The following is a 27000-nucleotide window of genomic DNA, read 5'->3' as shown; positions in this document are numbered from 1 at the left end:
AAATATTCATCGGACTGAGTGGCTGCCATCTTTGGGTCCATTGTCCAGTTCTAATAATACATCCATGCTGTTCACACGCAGACAGACCTACCTGACTTGATGGCCAATGTTTCAGGGCTTCCACTGCAGCTGCATCTGTCAATACTACTCGGACTACGAACTGAAACCACAACGCTTCCGATACCAAAATCTTGTCCCTTGCCAACAGATGATGCATTCATATGCAGATATCTGTTTATGGAGATTACTTTGTGTCTAGGTTTTCATTTAAAATTGTTTTCTCATAAACATTGACTGTTAATACAGTCAATGTTTATCTTGTTAAGATTTTGTGAAGTTTGATGTATCAAGATTGGAGATGCTATAATTTTCCTTGTTGGCAGCGGTTTGGAAGTGCAGGTGGTACGCCTCTTCCATTGACTTGACTAACAGTGACATCGTATGTCCTTGTTTTTCAGTATGTTGGGGAGAGCAGGGTGAGTTGAGCCTGAACTTAAAGTGAGGACATGGCAGTAATGTCTCCAACTGACATTTCAGGATGTGGTCTCTGGGAATAATCACTTTGGATCCAAAATAAACTGTCTCTTTGCTCAACTTGCCCCACATGAGTAAGTTGAGCCACATGGGAGTAAGGGTCAAATGTCATGCCAACTCAAATGACAGTTGACATTTCATTGCAGCTACATTTTTGATATAGGTCCTAGTTGTTTTGTATCAATGTATAAAGTCATCCTGTCAATCTTCATGTCCCGTGCCACCTGACGTATGGGCTTCCCATTCTGTAGCTCTCCCACTGCTCTGTCCACAACAGGAGTTGAAGCCCTGTCTGTCTCCCATTTATAGAGGCATGGCATAATAGTTTCTGGTCTGAAATTCACATCATTTTGGTGATAAAATGAAGAATGTACAATTACAATAAAATAGCTGGCTCAACTTCCCCCAGGTATTTTTTTTACTTGTTTTTGAAAAGTGCTCTACAAATAAAGATTATTATTATTATATTTTGGCTCAAATCACTCTATCCCTGCCATTTTACCAAACATGTCATCCAGCAATTTAGAGCTAATTTCATGCTGACTGTATAGCCTCATACTGTAACTTCCTGAAACACTAACACCTGAGATTCAAATGTGTCTGTAATTCACAAAAGAATTACGACTATTTAATGGCCATTTTTAAAAAAGTGCTTATCACTTATGCCATGGGCCTCTGTCCATCACAGGGTAAGTAAAATGGTCACATGACCAATTTTGTCTATGGTTGCTGAGAAACGAGGGGTAGATCAACTCCACAGGTTGAAGTTGCCCTGCTCTAAAGTGAGCCCTGAAGTTTGTTTTCAAACTATGTGCTATACAAGTTGATTTCAGATCAATTGTATGTATTTTGCTGATTGTTTCCAAGCTTTTTCATGTTACTCCTGTGGAACTGTTGTAAAACTGCATATTTACATCCATTTTAGTGACAACAGGTTAAACACCCAACGTAGGCAGGCATTAATGCCTTTACAGCTGAGCCTACTGTCAATACAGTTTAACAGCACACATCAAAGGCACATAGTAAAATATGTTCTACAATCATTGGGAACCATACAATGCACAACTGCGAGAGATGGAACACTTGGAGGGCGCAAACATTTTAATTAGATCAAGAACAAGAAATATCAATAGTACTATGAGCTATGGCCAAACAAAGCAGGACTAGCTGCTTTGTTTATAGCAAAAATGCATAATCTAAAGAGAGCAACTACATGGATGTAAGTTTATCGCACAGACGCTGTAGACCTCCCTCAGTAAACACTTAATCTGACAACAATAATTGTTTAAAGACGTTTTCTTTAACATACATGAAATTCACACACACACAAAAAAAAAAAGCCTGCCCTGTTTTGATTGAGCTACAAATTAGAAAGGATTCACATACCAAGGACATCATGCAAATAAAGAGTATGATTCCAGTCTTCACATAAGTCTGACACCCATTACAAAATGAGAGTGTACCAATAAACAATGAGCCACTGGATCCTCCCCTTAGGAAGTAAACATCTTTGAAAAAATACATTTGGGACATCTTTGTGGCTAGAAACGTACTCACAGTTTGTGTTGCCATTTAAATTGAGGGCAAAAGACAGAAAAAGAAGAAGAAAAAAATACTCAGCCAAAAGCCTCACTGATGCCTGGGCCAGCCCAGGTCTATGCAGGCCAAAAATACATCATTAAATTATATTCACATACGTTAGTAATAATATACATGGCATCCTGTCATCTACAAACCTACTCCTGTTTTTGTTTTTTTTACATTTCATCTGGAACCTGATATATCTAACAACGACAGGGACGTTAACACAAACCGTACGACTTAGTACACACATCGGCGGTACAGACTAATAGGGATTCACTCATGTTGCTATGAGGCACAGCGTTTACTAGAACTTAATACTTGTTGATGCCGAAAAGCCTCACTCCGTGTAGCTGTGGCAGCTTGGGAATCAGGACGCTCAAAAGTGAGGCAGTGTTTATGACGAAGTGCGCTGTGTCATACTTTGTGTAGAAACTTGCCAGGAAGTATCTGTGGAGCAAAAAAGACGGATTAATTAAAATATAAACCACAAAATCCCTCTCACACAAGAAACAAGCGTTGTATAAATGTGTGTTTCACTCGATGCCGTCGTCACGATACGCATATTTAGAGATGACAGCGAAATGCTCGTCTGCTAGACAATGTGAATGACTTAGAATTTGCTATAACTATAAAACATTCCTTTAATGCAAAGACAGAATCATAGTATCTAATACATACAGAATGATTGGGGAGATGGTGAAGAACTTTCTAGATGAAGTGAACTGCACTCCATAGTCAAGCTGTTCCCAATGTGTAAGAAGTCTGGCTTTTCCTTGGTCAGGGGTCTCAAAGGGTGTGCCTTTCACTGCATGCATAAACACATACATTCCCTGTAGAGACAAAAACACAGCCAGTAGTGCAGTCCGTAAAGAACAAGGCCATAGTCGACTGATTAAAGTGAGTGACTTGTGTTTTCTCCTAAATTCAATGAAAATGAATTTGGAATTTTATTAAATACTGTAGGTTTTAGTGGAAACGTAAACAATATATGAAAACTGGAATGTAAAAGAGTAGTTAGACCATTTCTCTATATTTATGTGTGCAAAAACAGCCCGTAAAGCTGCTGGCTGTGGTACAAAAGCCTGTGTTTATTCTTGTCAGACAAACTATTGAGAAAAGACTGGGTTATTGCAAGAGTTCTGGATGTCTGAGCTGCAGAGTGTTTAGTGCAGTCTAGAAGCAGAGGAATCCCAGTAGAAACAACACAGCCCCTGCTTTGTGCGTGTGTTGCTTCGGCCCTTGATCTATATAGCCATCTTGGGAATGACACTCATTTCCAATGACATGCCTCTCTGTCAAAACTCAGGAATTCAGCTTTAAATGGAAAACCTGCCTTACAGAGGAAAGAGTAATAAAGCTAAAATGCTGACATACAGCCAAGGCATAATAAGCACACTGCTGTTGTATTGTGTGGAAAACAATAGGCTATAGTTGACCTTAGCGGTTACTGTAATAGCCTTCCGCATTGGCTCTGGTTCACAATCCTTGTAAACTGCTTCGGGCTTGCACTACTTGATGATGTCACACACATCTACTTTGTTTCTTTATTTGAGGCCAGCCATGTAACAATGAGCGGGGAAATTATCATAATAGGTCACGCATCAGGCTGGACGGTCTCCCCAAAATAGAGCATATATATATAAATATAAAAGCACACAGGTGCACAGGCAAGGCAGACAGTAACAGACACCAGGCTGTTTGGCTACACATGCATGCAAGATTCATTTAGCTTGTGAAGGAATTCAAAATGTTACCAAAAAATTGTTTTATTGTGACCTAGTTTTTTGGTTTGGCCTGGTGAGCAGCAGTGACAGTGTGAGAATGTAACTTACAAAGTTGTGTATGACATTAGTTAGAGTCCACACCACTGGCACGCTGAAGAAGGGAATGCTCAAGAGCACAATGTGAAGTGTTCCAACACCAAGCGCGTAGGTCAGCCAGATCCCTCGACTGTTCATGACCCGAGTATTTGGGTTCACCTCACTGTGTGCCACACCCACATTCATTCTGGTCTGTGAACATAAAATATATACATATATTCGCTAAACAATATACAATTCTATGCAACATTCTTCCTCCTTTAATCAGACTTTGACAGAGTAAAAACTATATTAACTTTTATACAAGCTGTGAATCCCAGAATGTCAAATATACTCTGACGATCCACTACCTGCAGGGGACTGCAGAAGTGCATCATTTACAATTTTCGTTGAAGAAGCACAAGTGCCATTGTAGCACTTTGCCCTCCCTACAAGTCTAAATGTAATAAAAAAAACACCTTGGGCAATCTTATTGAACTTTGCCCTGTGACATACTTTCAGTTGCCAGACTGGATTTAAGAAAATTAACAGAGCTTAAGTTGCAGTAATTACAGGCAACGATGACTGTCTAACAAGGCCCGCTGCACCCCAACATTCAGCAGTTTCATTATATAACATTACAATTTTTGACATCTGTTAAATGATCAAAAAAGACAGTATATTTATTTATTTCACACAGACCACTGTGAATGAGTCTATATCCAAGTCTCAGTCTAACATTACATGAGATGTAACAATCTGCCACATAACTGTCCACAACTACTCTGGTGTGACTGCTACATTTGAGAGCCCGGTGCTCATTTCAGACAGATAAGAGATTCAAAGTTGATACATGAAGTAACAGATATTCGGTCTGATAAAAACACCGTGTTCTTGTAGCAAGGTGTATCTGCAATGACAGGAATGACTGAGAAACTGGAAAGAATCCTTTGACAAGATTTGACTATATTTACGTACAAATAATTCGTGCTCAAACCACTGCCGCTGGCTTAGTCTATTTGCTGATTACTTTTCGTGGCTACAGCAAACTGCACGACTGTTAAAATAACTTTAAATAAACTACAAAATCAAACTGAAATCAACACTTCTTAGTGGCCTAATATAAACAGATGTTTTTAATGTCCATGGCTAAATAGCCGTGTTAACATGAGACGTCCCTTTGACATACGTTTTCAGTACATAGCCTGGACCACACGACCACTATACTAAACCAAGTTGGTCAGCGTCATTACATAAATAGGAAACAGTACGTAGCGTTACGTCGTTAAAAGTGTAACACAAAACACCCAGCATTTTAAACTTACAGGTAGTCGCGAGCAGTAGAGGTGTTTCTAGAGACAACTGCTATGGAGAGAAATGGTGTATCTCCTTGTTGATGTGTGCATTTCACAAGCGCAGACAGCGCGTCGTAGACTGACCCGAGCGGAAATAGACGTTCAAGGCATCCACACCGAGGTAATTGGTTCCCTATGTTGACTTCTTCAGGCTGTGTCCTGCCCCCAGCAAGTTCTACGAAACAGGTGGTTATCTTAACATTTAGGTTACATCTATTTAAAGACAGGATTAGTTGGAACTGTGTTTGGTTTTGGTATCGCAAATCTACAGAAAGCAGAGATTCTAAGTAGCCTGACAAAAAGGTGTACCCGTTAGTCTGAACTCAGGGTACAATTTTCTCACGTCTATTTTTCTGAGCCCGCCCTCGTGTCTCTTCTTACCAATCAACGTGTAAAGAAGGGGGCGGGAATCTGGTCGTTTCCGGCGTGTGACTCGTGTCTGTTGTTTATGGAAGATTCAGCGTGGGCTGCAATCAAAGGGACTCTTGTATTCAACAACCTTTTCAACAATTTAATAACGTTAATATCCAGTTTACTATGAGTTTGTAGGATCGCCACGTAAGTTTACTCTACATCTGCGTTATAATCGTAAGCTAACGAGTTTAAGCAGCTCAATTTGCAGAGCAGATAACATTTAGCTAACATTAGTCAAGTCAAGCTAACGTTAACGTTACTGTAAAACGCCTTTAACTGCCAGTTTATTTGTTGTGCAGCTTACTGATGCCCATGTCTGTTTTTCCATTCCCTGCCAGGAGAGTCAGGTGGAACTGCTTTAGCATTTCTTTGGTGTTGGGTAGCACCTTATGGAAATTGGGCTCTGAGACACTTTTGGACACATCTCAAAATATTAACAATAACAACAGTGTTAATTTGCTTTTTCCTAACAATGTGTGTGTGTACCACTTAGTAGCAGACATGGATGTGTTTAAATATGGCTTCCTATCATGTCTGTTACATTGAAAGTCTGGTTAATGGAGATGTATTTTGCTGTGAGCGAAGACATATATCTCCCTGAATTCTTCATCAATTTTCAAGATTTTTGGCCTGTACGAGTTCAACTTACTCAGAGTTAACTCGGGGTTATCAGGCAAACTCAGGGTTGACAAACTGACTGCCTACACTGGTGTTAAACGGTGCTACGAAGCTGGATAAGATGCTGGCACGTTGATTGTGACAGGATCTATGGTCAGGATTTGAGGAGTTTAAAGACACGTTTACGGCCAAATCTAACACAGTTTATGGGCTCTTCTTTTATGTGTAATGCGATTAAGATGTAAAGGTAGAACTGTACATAAGGTCGATTGTAATAGAAAAAAAGGAGCCAGCGGAGAGGGTTAATAATCTGAGACAGAAATTAATTTCCCAGATTAATCTACAAGTAAAAAGCTTGAATATTCTCTGACATTATAGTCACACATTTATGAGAGAAACTTCACTTTGCAAGGCTGCAACCTCTCACACACGTCTGCAGTGTAGCCTATTATGCATGCACTGGAAAGTTATATTAAACTTTGCAATCGGATATAGCAGTGAGGAAATACTGAGTTTAGCTCAAAATCACTATCATGCACCTTAGAGACTTTGCCTTGGATTCGGTGTATTCAGAAGAAAACACCAGAATGATTTTCGATTTTTTTTATTACATTAATTTCAGGGAATTTCCGATTTTTCTTCTTGTAAGTTTCACACTTTCATCTATGTTTTTTTTTTTTTAATCGTTTATTAACCCCCACCTGGCCCACTATTTTTGGACACATGAAATAGTCAATCTAAATATGTGAAGACACTTAGGAGAATTCAATTATAGACTACAGATGAGCTACATCTAAGAAACTATCCCGTTAATAATTAATTAAGATTCCTCTCCAAAATCCCTGAGGCTGCAGGGCTCGCTGTCTGAACGTGATGCTTTTGTGTTCAGAACTTCATTGCAACCGCAGTGGAACAAGTCAGGATGAAATCTAAACATATTTTATGAAGTGGTGTGGATTAATATCCTACTTCTCATCATCAACACTAAGTACAGATGTGGTGTGTAGTCCGTGTGCAGGATAACCTCGAGTTAACCACGAACAAAACCTTCTCGGAGCAGTTTGGAGATGCAGCGTAAATTGCCATGGCAACAGACCTCGGGTAACACCTATCCACCTTTCGTAGTACGGGTTAACCAGGAATTTACACCCGACATCACAAAGTTACGCCTGAAGTTACCTGGATAAGCCAGTTGACCCGCTTCGTAGTACAGGCCACTGCTCCACCACCATGTAATGTTGTTGTTGTGACTCACACTCCCAAGCTAACCCCAGACCTTTCTTCAACAGTTACCTTGAATCATGAAGCAGCTGCCTCCAGATACTGTGCGGCTGCTGTCCAGCTCCCAGGTCATCACCTCTATGGTGAACGTTGTGAAAGAATTGATGGAGAATGCTCTGGATGCTGGGTCTTCAAGCATTGATGTTAAACTGGTAAAGTGTCTAAATGATAGACTTTGGAAGAAAGAGGACTGTATTTATTTATTGATTTTGAAAATATGCTTGATTAGTAAATGATAAGTGAAATTGTCTGTAGGAGGATTGGTCTCACAGAGCTAAAAGTAATCTGGATAACATTAGTAGGCTTTAGTCATGGATTTGCATCTCAGGATTTGAAACTGAGTGTAACAAGTTCATCTCAGGGTTGTTTAATATTGTAGTATTGGATAATACAGTTAGTAAAATATCCAAATAAAGCATTATGTAAATTAATCATTGCTGTGCTTTAAATATGTTAATGAAGGAAAACGATATGTTCCTGCAGGTAAAAGTGTGCTTTAATTGCTATTTAAATTGTTCCAATTCACATTCATGAATCGATTTCAATGTCTGTATTGAATTTCACCTTGCAGGAAAACTACGGTTTGGACCGTATAGAAGTGCGTGATAATGGCCATGGAATCAAAGCTGCAGATACTCCTGTGATGGCCGTGAGACATTTCACTTCAAAGATCTGCAGCCACGAGGACCTGGAGCGACTGGAGACGTACGGCTTTCGAGGAGAAGCGCTGGGCTCCATCTGCGCCGTGGCAGAGGTGAGAAGTGTTGAAGGTCAGATCAAAAGGAAAATAAGCAAATGAGACAGAATTACCAGAAGGGTTATACATTTTGATCTACTGTATAAGTTATATACATGCACTGAACTAACAAAACTTTTACTTTGCATACAATATTTTACAGATAACATACCTCTTTGATTTTTCAGTTTATATTAGGATTGAAATATACAACCTGGTTTCTTGCAGCATATAAACTGGCTGGCAATGTGATGGATTATTCTGCATTTTCCCTTCAGGTGGCTGTCATCACAAAGACAGAGGAGGATGACATCAGCACCCAGTACACCCTTAACTTCACAGGGGAGATTGTTTCTCAGAAGCCGTCTCACTTGGGTCAAGGCAAGGCACCAACTGAATCAGTCTCATAGTGAGCAACAAAATCAAGGACTGCTTTCATGATGAAATGTTAGAGTGGAACTTTGAAGCTGTTGTCACACATCGAGACAAAGTGAGAGCAGTTTTAATTTTTTTAGCTGCTGAACAGAAAGTGCATTGCCATGTCACCGACAGACTTAGATACTAGTTTGCTTGACGTTTGGCTCCACCAGCAGTCACATTATCTCCTGTACTACGATTATGAAGTTACTTTTTTATTCCATGATTGAATTACACGGTTTATTAAGATCTTGGGAATAAAGTAGAAAGGCATTTGATGCTTTGCAAAAGGCAAAATAATTGGTCATTTGGCCAGAAACGGACCAATTGATTTGTTGATGTACAGGTCTTAAAGGGATTTTATAAAATGTAATGATGCAGCCTTGTAGCAGGAAAAGTAAGTTGTATGGCCAAAGCTGTTGCAACCCTCTGATGTTTGTGTTTTACAGGTACAACAGTGAGTGTACTGAAGCTTTTCAAGAATCTCCCAGTGAGACGGCAGTACTATTCCTCTACCAAGAAGTGCAAGGAGGAACTGAAGAAAGTGCAGGACCTGCTGATGGCCTACGCCATTATAAAACCAGACCTGAGGCTCACACTCGTTCACAATAGGGTCAGTAACTCCTGCTGCCTTTTCAGATTTAACTTGGTAAAGAAAAATAATTCTACTTTCACTGGTGGCTAATCTGAAGATTAAGCCAGTATAACAATATATGTATAGTGTATATTATTTTTTATTCTTAAACTAGTCAATTATTAGATTTAGGCAAAGTTAAAATGATTATAAAAGCTATTTTATTTTTCCACCAGCCAGTCAACAAGCAATCAAAAAGCCTTTCTCTTAAAGTGTTGCAACCAAAAATCTATGGAGTATCAAACACTAATCTCCTGAGGGCTTGAAAGGTGACTGTTAAAAGTTTGTAGTCTACAAATCCTGCAGTCTTATGATTATACGTGATCGTGCTATTGTCCTTCCAAGACCTTTGCTGGTAGCTGTGTTTTTGATTGTTTGGAATTTACGGCGGCCAGGACTGGACCGCAGAGATGTGGATTATGCTTCATGAGAGCTGTGTGAAGTTTCTGTGGATGCCGCAGTGCCTCTTCTCTGCTGTGGCCTTGGAATCCATTGTAATATGACATAATTCAAGCTGATACAACATGAGTCTATCTGTGTTCTTTATGCAGGAATATTTTAACTTTCAAGTTTACTGAACAAATGGGAGGAAAAGAACACATTGAGGTTTTAATGGGATTTAAATCCCAGTTTTTATACATTATGTAGTCCTCCACACACAGCAACCACTAGGTGTCCTCATTAGTCTTTAAATGACTGTCCCAACATCACTGCCTCCAAATTGCCTTCAGTGTTTGGAGTATAGTGTTATATGGATGGCAACCTTTAACGACATTGACATGTGTAAAAGCACTGAGAACACTTGTAAGATTATATACTATGTAAGATTAGTGCATACACAAAGAACTTTGTTAAGATCTTAAAGGAAGAAGGTTCATTCATATTTACTCAAAATGGTGATACAACAGCTTTGACTACTTCTACATCTGGGACTACTACTAATAATGACACATGATATTTATAAGGCTTTTTTTTAAATAATTGCTTCCAGCAGATTAACACATTGAGGGATATTGGCAATAATAAAATGCAAGGACGCATAGGCCTAGAAGGCCCAGACAGTCCACCCAACTTCCCAGTCTAAATTTCACTCACTTGATAATGTGAAATATTGCAAAAGTGTATAATGTATTTTGTGCTAATCTTACAGTTTTTTAAGTGTGCTCGGCTTCCTTGACGGTGTTGTTTGTGCCTCTCTAAAGATTTCTGTCAAATGTGTAACAGCCCTAAAAGAGAAAGTTACAAAAGAATATTCAAGGGTTTGTCAGGTAAATTATTAATCAAACACCTTCTTAAAGACAGAAATTGTCTTCAGCCTCCTGTTGTTTTGTTGTCAGTGCTAAAGCAAGTCAGTGAGTTATGAAATCGTTACGTGTGATGGAAAATATTAATTTGGCTTTTAGAAGCACCTCAGAAACACACAAACTAAACCTTTTATCAAGCCAGCAAGGCCAAACTGACTGACCTGACAGAGGGAGGCTAGTGAGCCTGTACTGGCTTTTTTAAAACTCACACGCATACAACAGAATGTTTCTGTCGCTATAAAGGAGCAATTGGAAGTTGGAGGACTCTTAATTACTGTGCATATGATTAAGAAAGAATTAGCCCAAAATCATCACATTCGTCTATTTGAGTTGTTTTTGGATGCAAGAAGAACGCTTCTAAATAACTAATTGTTACGTATGCAATTTGCATGGAGCAGACTTTCATCAGACCGTTCAGCTAATTCCAAAAACATTTGAATGTTTTCAGCTTTAAAACCAGGAGTCACGCTGAATGTTGAGAATATTGATACCCTCAAAACATACAACCGTACACATTTATAATTTTACATATATTTATTATGGCTGCATCTGCAAATTATTTTCGTAATAATAATTAGACATTTAGCTATTGCTTTTATCCAAAGCAACTTGCAATATGTTTCTTATGTCAGAGGTCGCACACCTCTGGACCAACTAGGGGTTAAGTGTCTTGCTCAGGGACACAATGGTGGATGTCGCAGTAGGAATCGAACCTGGGACTCCATTGTTCAGTTTATACCAAGTCGGGAAATCGATCCCATCTACAAAGAGCTTGTTTTGTTCGACCCATATTCCAAACCCCAAACATATTGGATTAATGACGAGATAAAACCGAGGTGCGAGAACCAGATAATGACAACCCATAATCGGAACATGTATTGCACTTGTATTTTGACACCTGGGGATGAAGTGTGTTAAACGCCAGGATAATGACATGTATGAAAGGGGTAGTTGGTATTTAACCTGTGTACTGACATAGTGCTTTAATGCAATTAAGCACGACAAGTGCTCTTTAAAGAGGAGGAAATTATTTGTACAGCTGTCTGTGCTCAGTGCTACTGAAATAATACTGTGCAAAAGCACAACTAAACAATATGTTATGAACAACTGGCAAAAAATACACAGAGCAGTATTTAGAGAAAAAACACATACTATGAACAAATCATCATGGTACAGCGAGCATTAGGGTTTGAGCGTGCATAGCTTGCAGCTCTTCAGGGAACAGTGGATTCCAAATTCATTTTCTATTAAAAGTTAATAGTCAGAGCCCTTAACAGGTCACCTCCACACCTTGACCCAGACAAAGAAAGTCAATTGGTAAAGAAAGTGTTGCTCTTGAGGGGTATTTGTTAATGTCCATTAGCAAGTGGAAATAATCAAATAACTACTTGATTGTTGGGTGAGGTTGAGGTATGGATAGCCAAAAAAATAGTCTTAATTTTAGCATGTTCTTAGACCAGTTGTGTCCGGTTACTTTTTATCACCTGTCCCCTGGGTTGTCGCATACTTTTGGTGTGCACAATATAAAAGCCTGTTATTTTGAGTTGTTGCATTACATAACATTAGATTAATCAGCAGTGGAATTGTTTAGCAATTAGACATTTCCATCCCTTATGCCCTTTCCCACCACAGCTAAGTGCAACTGTCAGGTGCTCCAAACACAAATATGGCTGACTGTGAACTCTGATTTGGTTGATTATGACGCCTGAGTAAGTTGCTGCACACAGCTGCGGACTTAACCCCAGATTCGGTTTCAGGCTGCAGACGGTGTGTACACACAAGTGTATAGGCGGTGTGGGTCTCGGAGGGGCCACACGGTCACCATATATCTTTCATAGAAATCAGTTTTGAGATTGTCAGGGGAGGAGGGTAGTGAACCCATTTCGTACAATCAGCACTCAGTAGCCCCTATCCTTTACCTCCAACTCTGCTATTCGGCTTGTGTCATGTTTCACAGCTCCTTCAAGAACTGTTTACAGGAGTGATCCGTTTACATGTGCCAAATTGCATATTTAATAGCTGAGACATGCCCTGGAACAGGGTGCATGCTTTCAGAAATCAACACCCGGGAGATAAATTCACTCGTGGACACAAACTACAAGCTCACTCATGGGTGGCAACATATTATGTAACTAAAATATTTTTTGATCTGACATAATCCTAAAAGGAGATGAATTAATTATTAGGAAAATAATCATGACATATGAGTTACTAAATACCCTTTAAATGTCCCATAATTTCTAGTTTATGTCATAGTATAAACTTTAAAAGTTTTTGGGGCCTCAGTCCCTTTTTTAATAATGCATTTTGTCAACTCAGCTATTTTCACAGGCATATATCAATAGTAGTTGTCCCGTGTAGCATCTTGGGCTTGAAGTTGAAATATTGCCTTAATAACAGTCCTTGTTGTTTTGCAATTATGGCATGGTTTATTTTTTAATGTTGATTTTAAATACGTGTTAATGTTTATTTTGGCAACAGCTACTCTTCTTTCTACTTTTTTTTTTTTATTCTAAATCTTCACATAAATTGATACAGCTGCTTATTAAACTACAGTTTTTGTCCATCTCTTGACAGAAACAAAATGCATGAACTCCAGATATGTTCACGTGGCCCAGTTACTATCTTGACAGGTGTTTATGCAGTATGACTTGCCTGATGTGGACTCTTGGAAGTTGACTGGTGTCATATTGTTGCAGGTGGTGATTTGGCAGAAGGCCAAGGTGGCCGATCACAGAAGTGCACTCCTTGCTACGCTGGGGCCCAGTACCGTTGCCAACCTGCTCCCTTGCCACCATCACCAAGAGCAACCAGAGGTTAGTTAAGGGGAAAAATGCAGAGGTGAAGGAGAAATGGAGCAGTTCTGTATAATCATGACTTGCAGGTTTAGAGAAGAGTTTGTTGGTTGTAGTTATCTAATGTTTTTTTTTTTCAGCACTAACAATGCTGGCAGAAATGCATGTATGTAAAAAAAAAAATAAAATAAAATCCTATTTTAGATAAGTCAGTTTGAAATAGTTAACCTTAACATAAAGCAGTGATTTCAGCTAGGTTGTGCCATATCACAGTGTGTAGGGCTCACGTTTATAGGTTTCTAGTTTCACAGTCAACTTTCATTTTTATTGTTTCACATGGACCGGTGCTCAGCTGGACAAAGTAACAAATTATGCCGTGAATGTGAAGAGACTGCGCAGAGTGCATTGCACTCTGATGGGCGAGCGTCATGGGCACATAGCACGGCTGAGCTGGCACGGCGCCGCATGCTAACCCTCCCACCTCGTGCACACATCTTGCACTCTTTGCTCTCATGCTGTGACTCCCATGCCCCTTTGCTCTTCATTGTTGAGCCATTATGGCAGTTCATAGGACGCACACTAACTTGCCCCCTAAAAAAAGCACATCATCCTAAAATGACATTGACATGTCATTTAGTCTGATTTTCAGTCAAAACAAATCAACTATTGGTTGACGTTGTTGGAATAATATAAGTTTAACTTGTTTCCCTGAAGTCAGTGTCTTTGACATTGTGTGACACTGCTGCTAAAAAAAATAAGGAAAGAACTCGGAAACATGTTTTAAATAAGCTGATTTGCACTGGAAATAAACGATGATGACTGAGTCTTACAGTATCTTATTTGTTTTGCTTGTTTTAGAAAGGTGTAATTTTAACTGTCAATACTCCATAAAATGCCTAGTGAAGATGGATACTTTTTACAGAGCAAATGAGAGCGTGCACATTATACTTGACCGTGAGCTAATAACCTCATCATGAACGCCTGGTCTGAAGCCAGCAAATGTGGTCAGTTGGTGCCTGGCCAACTATTCCCTTGCCCTTTTCTCTTGAGTTCTTTCTTGATAAAGAGTGAGTGCTTTTTGTTAGCTAAGCTTTGCTGTGCTGATCGTAATTGAATTACTGTCGAGCAGTAACTTTCTGCTTGGTCACGGTAGGTGTCATGCGGCTCGTACCTGCTGCCAGGCTCCCAACTAATCTAGTCTGACAGATATGGAGCAGCCCTTTTCACCCCCTTTCTCTCTCATTTTCCTCTTTGTTGTTGTTATTTTGCTGCTGCACTTTGGTGCCCAGTTATGAGAACAACCTTTCACCTTTTCCTCTTACTCCCTGTAGCAATGAAAGAGAACGTTTCTCCTGTTTGTCCCCAAGACCAAAGCTTAGTGATCAAGGGAGCCAGGTTGACAATTTCACTGGAGCCTCACTCCGGGAGAGTTGTGTGAGCTATTCCTCTGCAGAACAAAATGTGACACTCGTTTTTGGCAGCATGACTACACAGAGCCTTGGCCCTTTGGGGCCAGAGGTGCCATTTGTGCTCTCATAAAGTGACCCTAATGAGCAGAAATAGAGGGAAGCATATGTGCCCCGACCTGAAACAGCAGTTCATTTATTAAGTTCATTGGCGTGCGTTGCTGCTAATAATGAGCCCTAGGCCATGTGGGGGGAAAAAGCATAGCTATTCTGCTTGCAATCTGTAGAACATTAATAGCTTTCCATAATTTCTTACAAGCCTACATTCATAAGGGAATTTTAAGTGCAATTGTTCAGTTTTATGTGGAGTCATCAATTTTAGCTCATGAGAACTGCCTCTGGCGTGTGTCTGGAGGAAAGGTCATCATGCATGATGCAAATTTTAATAGAAAACCTGCTGGTTGGGCATGTTCATAGTAGAGCCTGCACGCTGAGACACTTTAGAGGAACCTACAAACTCAGGCGTCTCACTGCTGTCTTTCTTGATTGTTGAAATTTATTTAGAAATTAAGTTTGATATTAAGACATCAAAAACGTGAAGGAGTTGATGAGATGAGTGGAGTAATCCTCTCAGGAAATGCAGTGTTTACTCCTCATTATGCTCTGGCAGTATATGTGCCAAGCGGAGTGCCTGCTTACTTGTGCACAACCAGAATTAATGGCTTCATTCCCAGCTGTGCTGGAATGGATCAGCCGTGCCATCCTAATTGAAAATGTGTTGATGGTAAAGTTTATGTAATAGCCAGGTTTCAACACTAGTAGGTACACTGTTAGCCCCCTGCACCAGCCAGCTGCTGAGCATGTCAAATTGAAAATGTTCCCTGCTAAATTCCTTCATTACAACCATTAGTGTGATATTTTCCTTAATGTATTTTGTTTGCCAGTTATATGTGTGACACCTACTTTGTGTTTATCTTGTGTTTGTTTACTAATATTACCCTTTTTTTATTTTTTTAAATTCAGATCATTTTAGACGGCTTTTTTCCAAAGCCTGGGGCGGATTACTCTTCTACAAGTTCATCTAACCCTGACAAAACATTCATATTTGTCAACAACCGGCCTGTCCACCAAAAAGATATAATGAAGGTAGAGTCATTTTAGATAACTCAGTACAACAGAGTTTATACACAATGTTTTTTTTATACTTTAACACTTGGATCTTATACCATTCTTTTATTTTATGTTTACCTGCAAACTTTATCCTGGTTGGATTGTGTGACTGATCATCAGTTGTTGCGTCAACACTACGCTGCTCAGTATTCGGATGACCCAGCCCGAAACCGCTATCCCACCCTCATGCTTAAAATTACAGTTTCACCCTCCTCAGTCGACGTAAACCTGACACCGGACAAGACCCAGGTGCTTCTTCATGACAAGGTAACTATGAAATTCAATCTTAGGCAAACTCCGTTAAATATGTTGTGTATTTAAACTCTGATGTGATTGGAAATAAATTTTGTGTGCCATCAGTCAGTTTTTTCCATACCATTTTGATCTGTGATCCATCTGAAATGTAGGAGGCTGTGCTGACCGCCGTAGATGCATTTCTAGTTTCGCTCTATGGCTATCGGCCCAGTGGTGACCCCCCAGCTGAGAAGCAGCTCGGCCACGAGACACCTCCCTCACCGTCTAGTCCTTTGCAGACTGATGCTTCACGGCCGACAATGAACAGAGTGTAGAGAGGGATGGCATTCTCTCAAACCACAATGGTAGCTTCCTCAACGATGCTCCTAAACACAGTGACACAGCTCCCTCTACAGCAATAAGCACTGATGCATTATTGGGCCGCCAGACCTCAAACAGCAGCTCTTCGTCCTCTGTAGCAGAGGACTGGATTGTCAACAAGATCCCAGCCGGGCTTGAGTCTAACTTTTCTCTGTGTGACGATGAAACAGCTCAGAGCTGCTCTCAGACAGCAGAAACAGCTTCAGCAGGCAAGTCCCCTGAGAGACCTGAGGACAATGCTGTGTCACGGTCAGAGACATGCAAAGACCAGTTATCAGCTGAGGACTGGAGCCGCGGGACGGCTTTAACTGACCCCGTATCACGAGAGCCCCTGCAGCCCGTCAAAATCCATCAACCCTCAAAGAACAGCCACTCTGGCTCTGATGAAATCAAGAGTCAGAGCAGCTCAAACAAGAAGATGTTCAACGCCATAACAGAGAAGCGGGCTGCTCTGACGGCCTACGACCTGATCAGCAACCGCGCCATGAGGGCACCGCTCTCTCCTGCCGCCCTGTTCGAGAAGGAGGCCAGAGCAGAGGTCCTCAGGGAGAAACCCGCAGCCAGCCTGCAGGATATCAGCGTCGCCATTAATGAGAGGTGGAAAAATCTGAGGGAGGACGACCGTAAGAAGTGAGTTTCCAGACTTTCACCTTTCCAAGCAGTTGTTTCCATGTGTTGTTATTTGCAAGGCAGAGAGAGCGGGGAAAGTCTGACCTGTCATTTGCATGTTAAAATCCTGGTCTGGAAATTTTGTCAATCTGAGCTGTGTTTGTAATTTCCAGACAACTGTGTCTAATGACATTTTCCGCAGTACAACAGGTATCACTAATGGTGAAATTTCCAAAGTATGTCATCGATCCAGAGAATTCACAGGTCTCACATTTGCTGCTGGTTTTATTAAGCATTTATCAACTTCAACCCACTCTTTGTTTCCTAGACCTACAGTGGTCCCCAAACATAGGCGTTGATCATGAACATTCAATGATATGAACTGAAACTTCTCTTTATATACAGTATATGACATTGGCTGATTTCAATTACAAACCCCAACATTATTTAAATGTCCTGTTTCCAGGTTTACATAAGGCTCTTTGTCCAAATGTCAAAATCTCACATACCACTTACTTCACAATTGGTGTGAGGAGTGACACATAGTTGGCTAGTCAAGAACAGATTTGGCTCAGAACAGATGGGGGTTTTGAGTGTTTGTGTTTCAACCTTGTTCCCTCAGAGTCTCAGGATTTACATTATTGATGGTAAGACGGGGAGGGAGTTATTTGAAAAACAAACAAGAATACAAACCAATAAGAAAACATGTGAACAATGTCCATTTGTGGTAGAATAGTGTGTCATTCTCATTTGCTTCAGACTCAAGTCTGAGATCTAAACACACAAAATATTTATAAAATGGTGCTATTAACAGGTCAGAGATCAATTGATTGTATCAAAAGCAATTATCAAATAGAGAGGTTAATCTTCACACACAGTCATTAGTAACTTCTAAAATGGTCCAGGCATACGGACATGCCAGCAAAAGAAAGCACATACTGTGATACCTATTGGTCTCTTCCACTGAGGTACTCCGCTAGTAGCATCATGGAATAATACCATTATAGTGTGCTAAAGGCGCGTCAACCCAATTATGTTAGATTACTGCATACCATTTAAAGTAATTGCAAAGTTGGAAAATGTGTATCAGCAGTACTTGGGGCCTTATGTAAGGTATGGAAGAGTGTATGGAAAAAGACATCTGTTTAGAATCCTGCCTCGCTGTACTGCCGTTTAAACATGAAATAAGATGTGGCAAGGACTTGGCTCCCTTCACCGCCACTGTTAAGTGGCACTCCTCTTCTAGGAATTACACTTACACAAGTTCACGAAACAGGTTATTTGAATAATGGGGTGTTGAAGTGTAAGCCCTAATGCTTAACATATGAAGATCTATGGAAACACAAGTTGGCAACTGTTTTGCTAAAGACAAAAAACTGAAACTGAACTTTGTCTGTGTAATGCCCCTTTGATTTAACCTAGTTTAAACCTAGATACTGGGGTATGTTTTTGTTCTACGTCTCACCAAATCAGTGCTTGCTGGGATGGCAACTTGGAATAGATTTAATAACAAAGACAGTTGTGAATGGTGTTGTAACTCTAAAATACTTGGCTGAACTCTGCAGGTATGAGGAGAAGGCAAAAAAACACCTGGAACACCATGACCAAAGGACGAAGTTGGCCTCTGCTGAAGGCCCTACAGAGACGAGCGTGAGCACCCCAAGGGGCCATGCACAGAATCAGAAACGCAAGGCCCCTCAGTCCAACCAGCAGCTGCTGGACGAGCTCTTCTCTGCACACCCCGAAAAGAAGATGAGGAAGCCTGCGCCTAAGCCCTCGCAGCCCCTCCCCTGCAGCGTGGCTGCCCTTCGGCTGCAGCTTCAGCGCCTTTCATCCCAGAGAAGTGCAGTACCACGGGGCCTCCGTCTTGTAAACCGGCTGGCCTCTCAGAGTGCCTGGGTCATTTTATGTGGTCAGAGGCTCATGTTGTTAAACCCATTTCGAGTGGAGGAAGCCTTGCTGTTTAAGAGACTTCTAGAGAATAATATACTTCCAGCAGTGAGTCTGCAGAACCCTATACAGTTAACAGATGGGTAACGTATCGCTCACTTCTCACCAGCAAAATGCCAGTCCTGACAGTTTTCCTCTGCACACATCCAATTTGTTTGAGACAAATAAATCTTAATCCTTGGTTTCTATTAAGGGGTATGTTTGTTTCTCTTTTATAGAAGTCTGGGGGGAGCTGAATATACTGAGGCTTTGTGCAACATGGAGAAGCAAAGTCCTGAGCTAAACGGAGGAGCCTTTTTCTCTGACCCCAGGCTTGTAGCTAATGGGTTTAAAATCCAACTCACTCCAGGTACATGCTAAATAGAATTTTGGACTGCAATGCTGTTGTATGAGGCAGTCCAATATGGTAGAAGATTAATTTGCCAATCATGTGGAATGTCCTTCTGAACCTGATGACAGTCCCTAAACAAAGGCCCCATAGTACAACAGAAAAGTCTACAACAAACCAAATCAATCAGAAAACGAGCCTTTCTTATTTTTAGAGTCACGCTGTTTAAAGGTCTCATGGATTGTCTAGTTTTATTTAACAAACGTTGGAGCCCTTTGCCATCATTAATGTCATAGTTCACCAGTCACTTAGAAATGTCAAATGTTTAGTCCTGAGTAACTGGATTACAGGCAATTATTTTCGGTGTATTGGATTAGTTGTGGATAAGACAAAATTTTCCTGTTCAACAAATTTGTCCATAATCAAAAACAGTGAATGACGAATTAGTGAAGGTTTAAATCGTGAGAAAACCGAGATGAAGGAGCAAACTACATAGTATGTTTTTTGTAATCAAAACCTTTTTTATAATGGAGTTAAATAATATCTTTGACACATTATGACAATCTAATCATAAAGTATATGTACATTGACTAGTTATCTTCACATACACATGATATCATCCATCACATATTCCAACATTAACACACTAAGAAATGAATCATATAACCCTATGATGTGGTAAGTTCAAACAACCAGTTAGTGTAGTGCGTCTAGTATAAGATATGCAAATAATAATAAAAAAACAATTGTCTTTGTTGTATCTTTACTAAGCTCTTTTTTTAAGGAGATCAAACTCGTGGTTCTAATATTGATATAGGTACAGTATCTCACAAAAGTGAGTACACCTCTCACATATTTTTAAATATTTGTTAATCTTTTCATGTGACAGCACTGAAGAAATGACACTTTGCTACAATGTAAAGTAGTGAGTGTACAGCTTGTATAACAGTGTAAATTTGCTGTCCCCTCAAAATAACACATCACACAGTCATTAATGTCTAAACCGCTGGTAACAAAAGAGAGTACATCCATAAGTGAAAATGTCCAAATTGGGCCCAATTACCCATTTTCCCTCCCTGATGTCATGTGACTCGTTAGTGTGATAAGGTCTCAGGTGAGAATGGGGAGCAGGTGTGTTAAATTTGGTGTTCTCACTCTCACACTCCCTCATACTGGCCACTGGAAGTTCAGCATGGCACCTCATGGCACAGAACTCTGAGGATCTGAAAAAAGAATTGTTGCTCTACATAAAGATGGCCGAGGCTATAAGAAGATTGCCAAGACCCTGAAACTGAGCTGCAGCACGGTGGCCAAGACCGTACAGCGGTTCAACAGGACAGGTTCCACTCAGAACAGACGGAAATAGACCTCTGAGTGCTGCCAGCATTGCTGCAGGTTGAAGGGGTGGGGGGGTCAGCCTGTCAGTGCTCAGACCATACGCTGCACACTGCATCAGCCTGGTCTGCATGGCTGTCGTCCCAGAAGGAAGCCTCTTCTAAAGATGATGCACAAGGAAGCCCGCAAACAGTTTGCTGAGGACAAGCAGACTATGGTAATGGATTACTGGAACCATGTCCTGTGGTCTGATGAGACCAAGATAAACTTATTTGGTTCAGATGGTATCAAGCGTGTGTGGCAGCAACTGGTGAGGAGCACAAAGACAAGTGTGTCCTGCCTGCAGTCAAGCATGGCGGTTGGATTGTCCTGGTCTGGGGCTGTATGAGTGCTGCCGGCACTGGGGAGCTACAGTTCATTGAGGGAACCATCAATGCCAACATGTACTGTGACATACTGAAGCAGAGCTGGATCCCCTCCCTTCAGAGACTGGGCCGCAGGGCAGTATTCCCAACATAACGGTCCCAAACACACCTCCAAGACGACCGCTGCCTCGCTAAAGAAGCTGAGGGTGAAGGTGATGGACTGGCCGAGCATGTCTCCAGACCTAAACCCTATTGAGCATCTGTGGGACGTCCTCAAACGGAAGGTGGAGGAGCACAGGTCTCTAACATCCACCAGCTCCGTGATGTCGTCATGGAGGAGTGGAAGAGGTCTCCTGTGAAGCTCTGCTGAACTCCATGCCCAAGAGGGTTAAAGCAGTGCAGGAAACTAAAGTGGCCACACAAAATATTGACATTTTGGGCCAATTTGGACATTTTCACTTAGGGGTGTACTCACTTTTGTTGCCAGACATTAGACATTAATGGCTGTCTGTGTTATTTTGAGGGGACAGCAGATTTACACTGTTATACATGCTGCACACTCACTACTTTGTAGCAAAGTGTCATTTCTTCAGTATGTCACATGACAAGATATAATCAAAAATTGAGGGTAATACTCACTCTTGTGAGATACTGTGTGTTTTTGCCATCTATCTTTTTCTGTTCGCTTGCCGAGGGTATACAGTGTCCGGTAAGTGTTTGGTTGTTTTTGTTGCTGGAATGGTTCACCTCAGTTGACATTGGCTCTCTGCCCGACAGAGTGGTCTCACAGTAGGTTTGTACCCTAGTGTGCAGGTGATGAGAATGGTTGCCCTTTAAGAAATTCAAGGAATTTTCATTTGGCACTGCCAGCCTCCGTGGGTGTGCATGAGACTGAAGTTGGCGGCATGTGTAAGATGGCTTCATTGCACAATCACAGCTGAATATCTTATGCGTTTGTTAGGATAGTTTAAAATGTGTGCTGCTGTTTATTTTTCACAACTTGTGTAAGATGTGATTGTGCAGAAACTGTCATTTTAAAATTATAAGAACAGGAAATGTCTGGAGTTCAGTATGCTGTTATTACAACAAGGAAACGTATAACTGTCAGTTTTTGCTCTCTACATACATTGTATACATATATACTGAACTATGCAGTCTTACAGAGGCAACACAACTAGCACAGAAATATTTAAGAATAGTATAACTAACTCCGCTTCTCCACGTTTTTCATACCTTTCTGAGTTCATTTTGCATCCAAAGTCATATATCAGAAATATAAATTGTGCATGATTTGCAGTATTTCCTCATGAAATGAGAAGCCATCATTCTTCCACCCTACAAGACAGCTTCCTTCCAGTCTGCTGGGGCTTCTATTAGTCATTTAACACTCCATTTGGCCCTTCGCTTATTTGACTTGGTCATCAGTCCGGTCGTAAACCACAATATTTATTTATTATTCTTTCCTGGAGATAGTAGTAGGGTCTGGAGTATATTAATCCTTGTTTTCTGCTTGTTTTGGCCAGGCCTCACGTCAGCCGAGAGACATCTGGAAGTGACAGCAATGGCAGACTGCGTGCCTTTCCTCTGTGTGGAGGACCTCAGGGAGATCCTGACTGCAGTTGTTCACAGGAAAGCCAGGAGCGTGCACGAGTGCCGGCCACTTAAAGTCACAAACTACCTACAAGTGAGAGCTGCTATGAATTGAGATTAAGACTGGCATTACTGTTTTTAGTTTTATTAAATATCTCAATTGTAATCTTTGCCTCACAGGGTGAAGCAGTACGACTTGCCCGTCAGTTGCCTACAAATTTATCCAGGGAAGATGTGGAGGAAACCCTTCTACGGATGGAACAGCAGCTTGGTGAGAGCACCCGGACCTGCATCCATGGACGACCATTTCTCCAACACCTATCTGACATCCCTTCTACAGACCAGGATGCTAAAGCTCTGCTGAGGCCTTTAGAGCTGTAAGAAGTACACACCTTAATGAAAAATCACAGCACTGCAATATCTATGGGACAGCTGCTTCAAGACTGGCTTTTAATGCTGCTGATTATTCTCAATGTAAGCTTCCTGATTTGTTCCTGTCTGCTCAAATGTTGTTCAGCTGTGTTACAAACTAAAAATAAATGTATTTTTCCACATTTGTGTGTTGTGAGTTTTTTGTAAATAACAAACATGTAATGTATTTATCATATTACATAACATTTAATTCAATGCAGAATCGTTGAAGCCTAAACTAGTACTGTGATCACCGAATATTCAGAGTTCAGAATGTGTCATGACGTCAACAGAGCGTTAAAAGAAAGTGGTTAGCTCAGAAAGGCTTGATGACGAAAGTACACAGGTAGTGTTTTCTCAGCACCTTCTGTCGTGTGGCTGTTTGAGCGACTCACTTAATGCATAGTTATAATAGTGGCCAGTAGTTGAGGACAAGCCTTTAGTTTAATTGTTTACTCAGTATGAATGTACAGTGTGATGGTGGTGAAAGGGCCAAACCTTTGACTTCTGGTAAAACTTACTTAGCTCTAGGAATAGTAGGGATTTCAGTTTTGACAGATGTCTTTTGCAAAAAATAATGCTTTGGTCATGCGTAAGTTTGATGGTGCAACTACAGTAAATCCAGTGTTCAGATACTTTGTGACAATTTCAACCTCAGTGCAGTCACTTAATAACAAAATTGCGACATAAGTGAGAAATGTGCATTACTAGGGATGGCTGGCCAAACTAAGTAAAGACACATAATTAAAACTAAGTTAAATAAAGTTAGTAGAACTTCTCCTGTCAGTGACACCGGTCTGATTCACATGCAGATTTGCTCTTTGCAACTGTATGAATTATATATTCATGTTTTGGTTTTGTAGGATGATTTCTTGCATAGTTTGCATTTTCTTGGATTAACAACAGCAGTCTTCGAACCGCAGAGTGACATTTGACTCCCTGACTTGATTTCTGTCCAAAAGCCAGAGCATCTTACTACCCCTAAGCCTCATTGTGGCACCACTGGAAAGGGTATTGGCAAGCTCAAAGCCAGAGATGTGCACTGTGCCAGCTTCTACCCATAAGTCTTTTCACTCAATTAGGGTCAGCTGCTCTGCCTTTAGTATTGACAGATAGTTGTATATTATCCCTGGCTGCATTAAATGCTTCGGAGATTTGCACTGTAATTTCAACCACAAAGTTTAGCAAATCCTTGACACTGCGCTAACTTGTAGTGGTGCCACTTCCTAAAGACATTAGTCTGTTACGCCATCATTCTGGTGTTCAGTGTTGCTTGAGGTTTCCAATGGGGAAATAAATTTAAATAGATTTTGTGACTGGCAGAAGTTAAAGTCTAGAAGTACATGATTTATTTTATCATTCATATAATTTCTTTCTCATTTTCAGCATGCCTGACGTAATGATAAGTGGTGGTACCTTAACAGTGGATTTAATAGGAGAAATTTTGTCATTACATTATTTCATCACTTGAACAGGAATACATATAGCCACATGAGGTTTTCAGGTTTTCTCAGCGCCTTTACATATGGACTCTGAATACCACCTCAGGGAAAAGTGCAATCTGATCGCTCATCTTATGATAATATTATAGTTAGGACTGTGAAAGGTCAAACCACAGCACACGTCTTGTTTTACGTGGCCTCTGCTGAAAGAGCCCACAGATGGCTTCAGCACTGCTGCAGGGCCAACACTCTGCAAAGTGCCTCTGGGAACGGGATAAATGCCAGTGAGGACCCCTGTCCCTCCTTTAACCCTTCTTCCCTCAGCTTTTTGCCCCTCACTCCCGCCTAGACTGTTGTTCGAAACTTCTCCCCGTTGGATATGTGCGCCTCAGTTGCTTGTGTTCAGAAATGCGTGCGACAGCACAATCTACTCTGTACATGCTGCCTTCGGCAGCAATTGGGGAGGATTAACTGATGATCATCTTTTGGCCATGTGACCGCACTATTTAAAAGGTCAGCAACAGTTAATTTTGCCAGCTGTCTTTTAAACCACCTGTTTCACTCTTTTTGACATATTCTATAACCAAATTGAGGTATTTGATGATGATTCACTCAGCGTGAAGAATGGAGAAAAGGAACAGCTTTGGAATGCATGCAAAATCATCATTCCACATACAGCGTCATCTAGATATTTAACTGCTCTCCTATTACTGCCCTAATGTGCAGAGCTACTGCTTCTCAGGTTGTAGCTTGAGCAACTGTACACCACTCTCACAGCCCAGAAGTAACAGTGCTCTTTAACAGAGTCATCATATCCAAAATAAAATGACATGAACTATATTTAACCCTTTTCCCACTCTATTTTTGGAACTGTCATGAGGAGTAGTCACGTAGAGTACAAGACAGCACCTGTTTCTGTTTAGAAATGTGAAACTAGATGGAGAGAAGGATTTTTACATCCCTTTGGGAATGCATGAATACATACATACTTTTATAATGTCACACTTTTCAGTGCAGTAATCAAATGAGAAAAGAACATCACCAGTTTAAAAACATTACATCTCCAGGGCATGGTTTGAAATAATAATAATCACTAACCTAGCCATCCTTTAAAATTGAGCTTTTTCATATTGCCGGAAATGCCCAAGAAGAGACTAAAGGCATGCTTCAACTGTCACACTGTCTGAACTATCAACTACTATCTGCTATAATGGCAGGTGACCTGCAATTGTTGACTGCCCCAGCCAACATTTAGCCTGTATTTGGCAGCTTTCCAGTGCGAATTTAATTCCCTGGCCATTTGGAACAGCTATAAAACTTTAGCTTTCAGACGTGGTCAGTCAGCACTGACAGTGGAGCTACCCCGTATCAAGCACATCCCAGTGTCTTAAACTTACCTCTGTATCTCAGTGCTAGAGCTACCTCTGTCTAATGCTTGAGAAGAGCCCATTTAAAATGAATCCTAGCGATTTTCAACAGTGATATCACAAATTAAAATAATTCCTTTATAAACTTGCTTGCCTTCAGCTGCTAGCCTTGATTTTATTATGCTTATGTTTGTTGTATGGAGAAGTTTTTGGAGTACCACAGTGTGGAGAAGATTGCTAAAGCCAGTGGGAATGTTAACTAAGTGATGGACTGGACTAACAGAAGTACTAAGATAATACTTTGACTTGCACTTAAAACCAAGTGCAAACCCAAGACGAGCCCACACAGCTTTGTTTATTCACACTGTGAATCACCCATTTCACATTTCACTGTAAACCACAAATGTCAACCTGCTGGTGCAGCTACAGGAAAAGTCAGTGTTGGACCAGCCATCCGACTGATATTGTCATCTATAGTCATGTTGCTACCATGGCTAACACTAATATCCATCTAAAGAAATCGTATTACTTTCAAGCTTTTTTTTTTGTTTTAATCTTTATGATTATGGCTTATAGCTCATGGAAAACTTTTAGAATAAAGAATTTATAGAAGAAAATTCACAGAAATGTTAACCTGAGAAGACTCATCAGCTCATTTACTAAAAACACCTGCAGAGGTTTCCTGAGCCTTTAATCTCTCAGTCTGGTTCTGGTGCTAACAATGCGCTTTCTCACAATATTCTATTTCTTTTTAGATGCACCCGTATACCGAAGGGCTGTTGGATATATTCCACCCTCTCAAATAACTTGACATGGAAAGGAAAGATGAGTAAACATTTCGCTTTTGCCCACAGAAAATATTCCCTATTTTAAAAAAACCTTGCACAGAAATGCTGTATAGGCATTCAGACTGTTTCATACCTCACCTCAAAACCTTGGGT

The 27000-nt window shown here is 40.6% G+C and overlaps 2 protein-coding genes across 2 annotated transcripts; one reads left to right on the top strand and one right to left on the bottom strand.

The window, feature by feature from the left end:
• Positions 1-1611: 1611 nt before the first annotated feature.
• Positions 1612-5510, bottom strand: LOC119903415 (ORM1-like protein 1). The gene is made up of 4 exons (XM_038719559.1): positions 5243-5510; positions 3951-4130; positions 2797-2948; positions 1612-2565 (listed from the first exon to the last, which is right to left on the bottom strand). The coding sequence occupies exons 2-4, from the start codon at positions 4122-4124 to the stop codon at positions 2430-2432; spliced, it is 462 nt and encodes a 153-aa protein (XP_038575487.1). The 5' UTR covers positions 4125-4130; positions 5243-5510; the 3' UTR covers positions 1612-2429.
• A 167-nt stretch (positions 5511-5677) lies between these two features.
• On the top strand, positions 5678-23393 carry pms1 (PMS1 homolog 1, mismatch repair system component). The gene is given in 14 exon segments (XM_038719557.1): positions 5678-5830; positions 7594-7737; positions 8157-8339; positions 8600-8702; positions 9188-9351; positions 13376-13492; positions 15901-16023; positions 16168-16314; positions 16455-16589; positions 16592-17292; positions 18837-19304; positions 19440-19570; positions 22773-22933; positions 23020-23393. Coding segments are annotated over 13 exon segments (2766 nt in total). The 5' UTR covers positions 5678-5830; positions 7594-7605; the 3' UTR covers positions 23221-23393.
• The last annotated feature ends 3607 nt before the right edge of the window (positions 23394-27000 follow it).

This window comes from Micropterus salmoides, unplaced genomic scaffold, assembly GCF_014851395.1.
Source record: "Micropterus salmoides isolate LMB-PRFRI ecotype aquatic unplaced genomic scaffold, ASM1485139v1 Ms_hic_scaffold_15, whole genome shotgun sequence".
NCBI lineage: Eukaryota > Metazoa > Chordata > Actinopteri > Centrarchiformes > Centrarchidae > Micropterus > Micropterus salmoides.
Note: the sequence above shows the minus strand (reverse complement) of the source record. Positions and strands in the feature narration are given on the sequence as shown.

Coding starts and splice junctions, on each gene's coding strand:
- LOC119903415 (XM_038719559.1), bottom strand. CDS start 4,124: ATGAATGTGGGTGTGGCACACAGTGAGGTGAACCCAAATACTCGGGTC. Junction 2,949..3,950: donor CTAATGTCATACACAACTTT/GTAAGTTACATT, acceptor TTGTCTCTACAG/GGAATGTATGTGTTTATGCA. Junction 2,566..2,796: donor ACCATCTCCCCAATCATTCT/GTATGTATTAGA, acceptor TTTGCTCCACAG/ATACTTCCTGGCAAGTTTCT.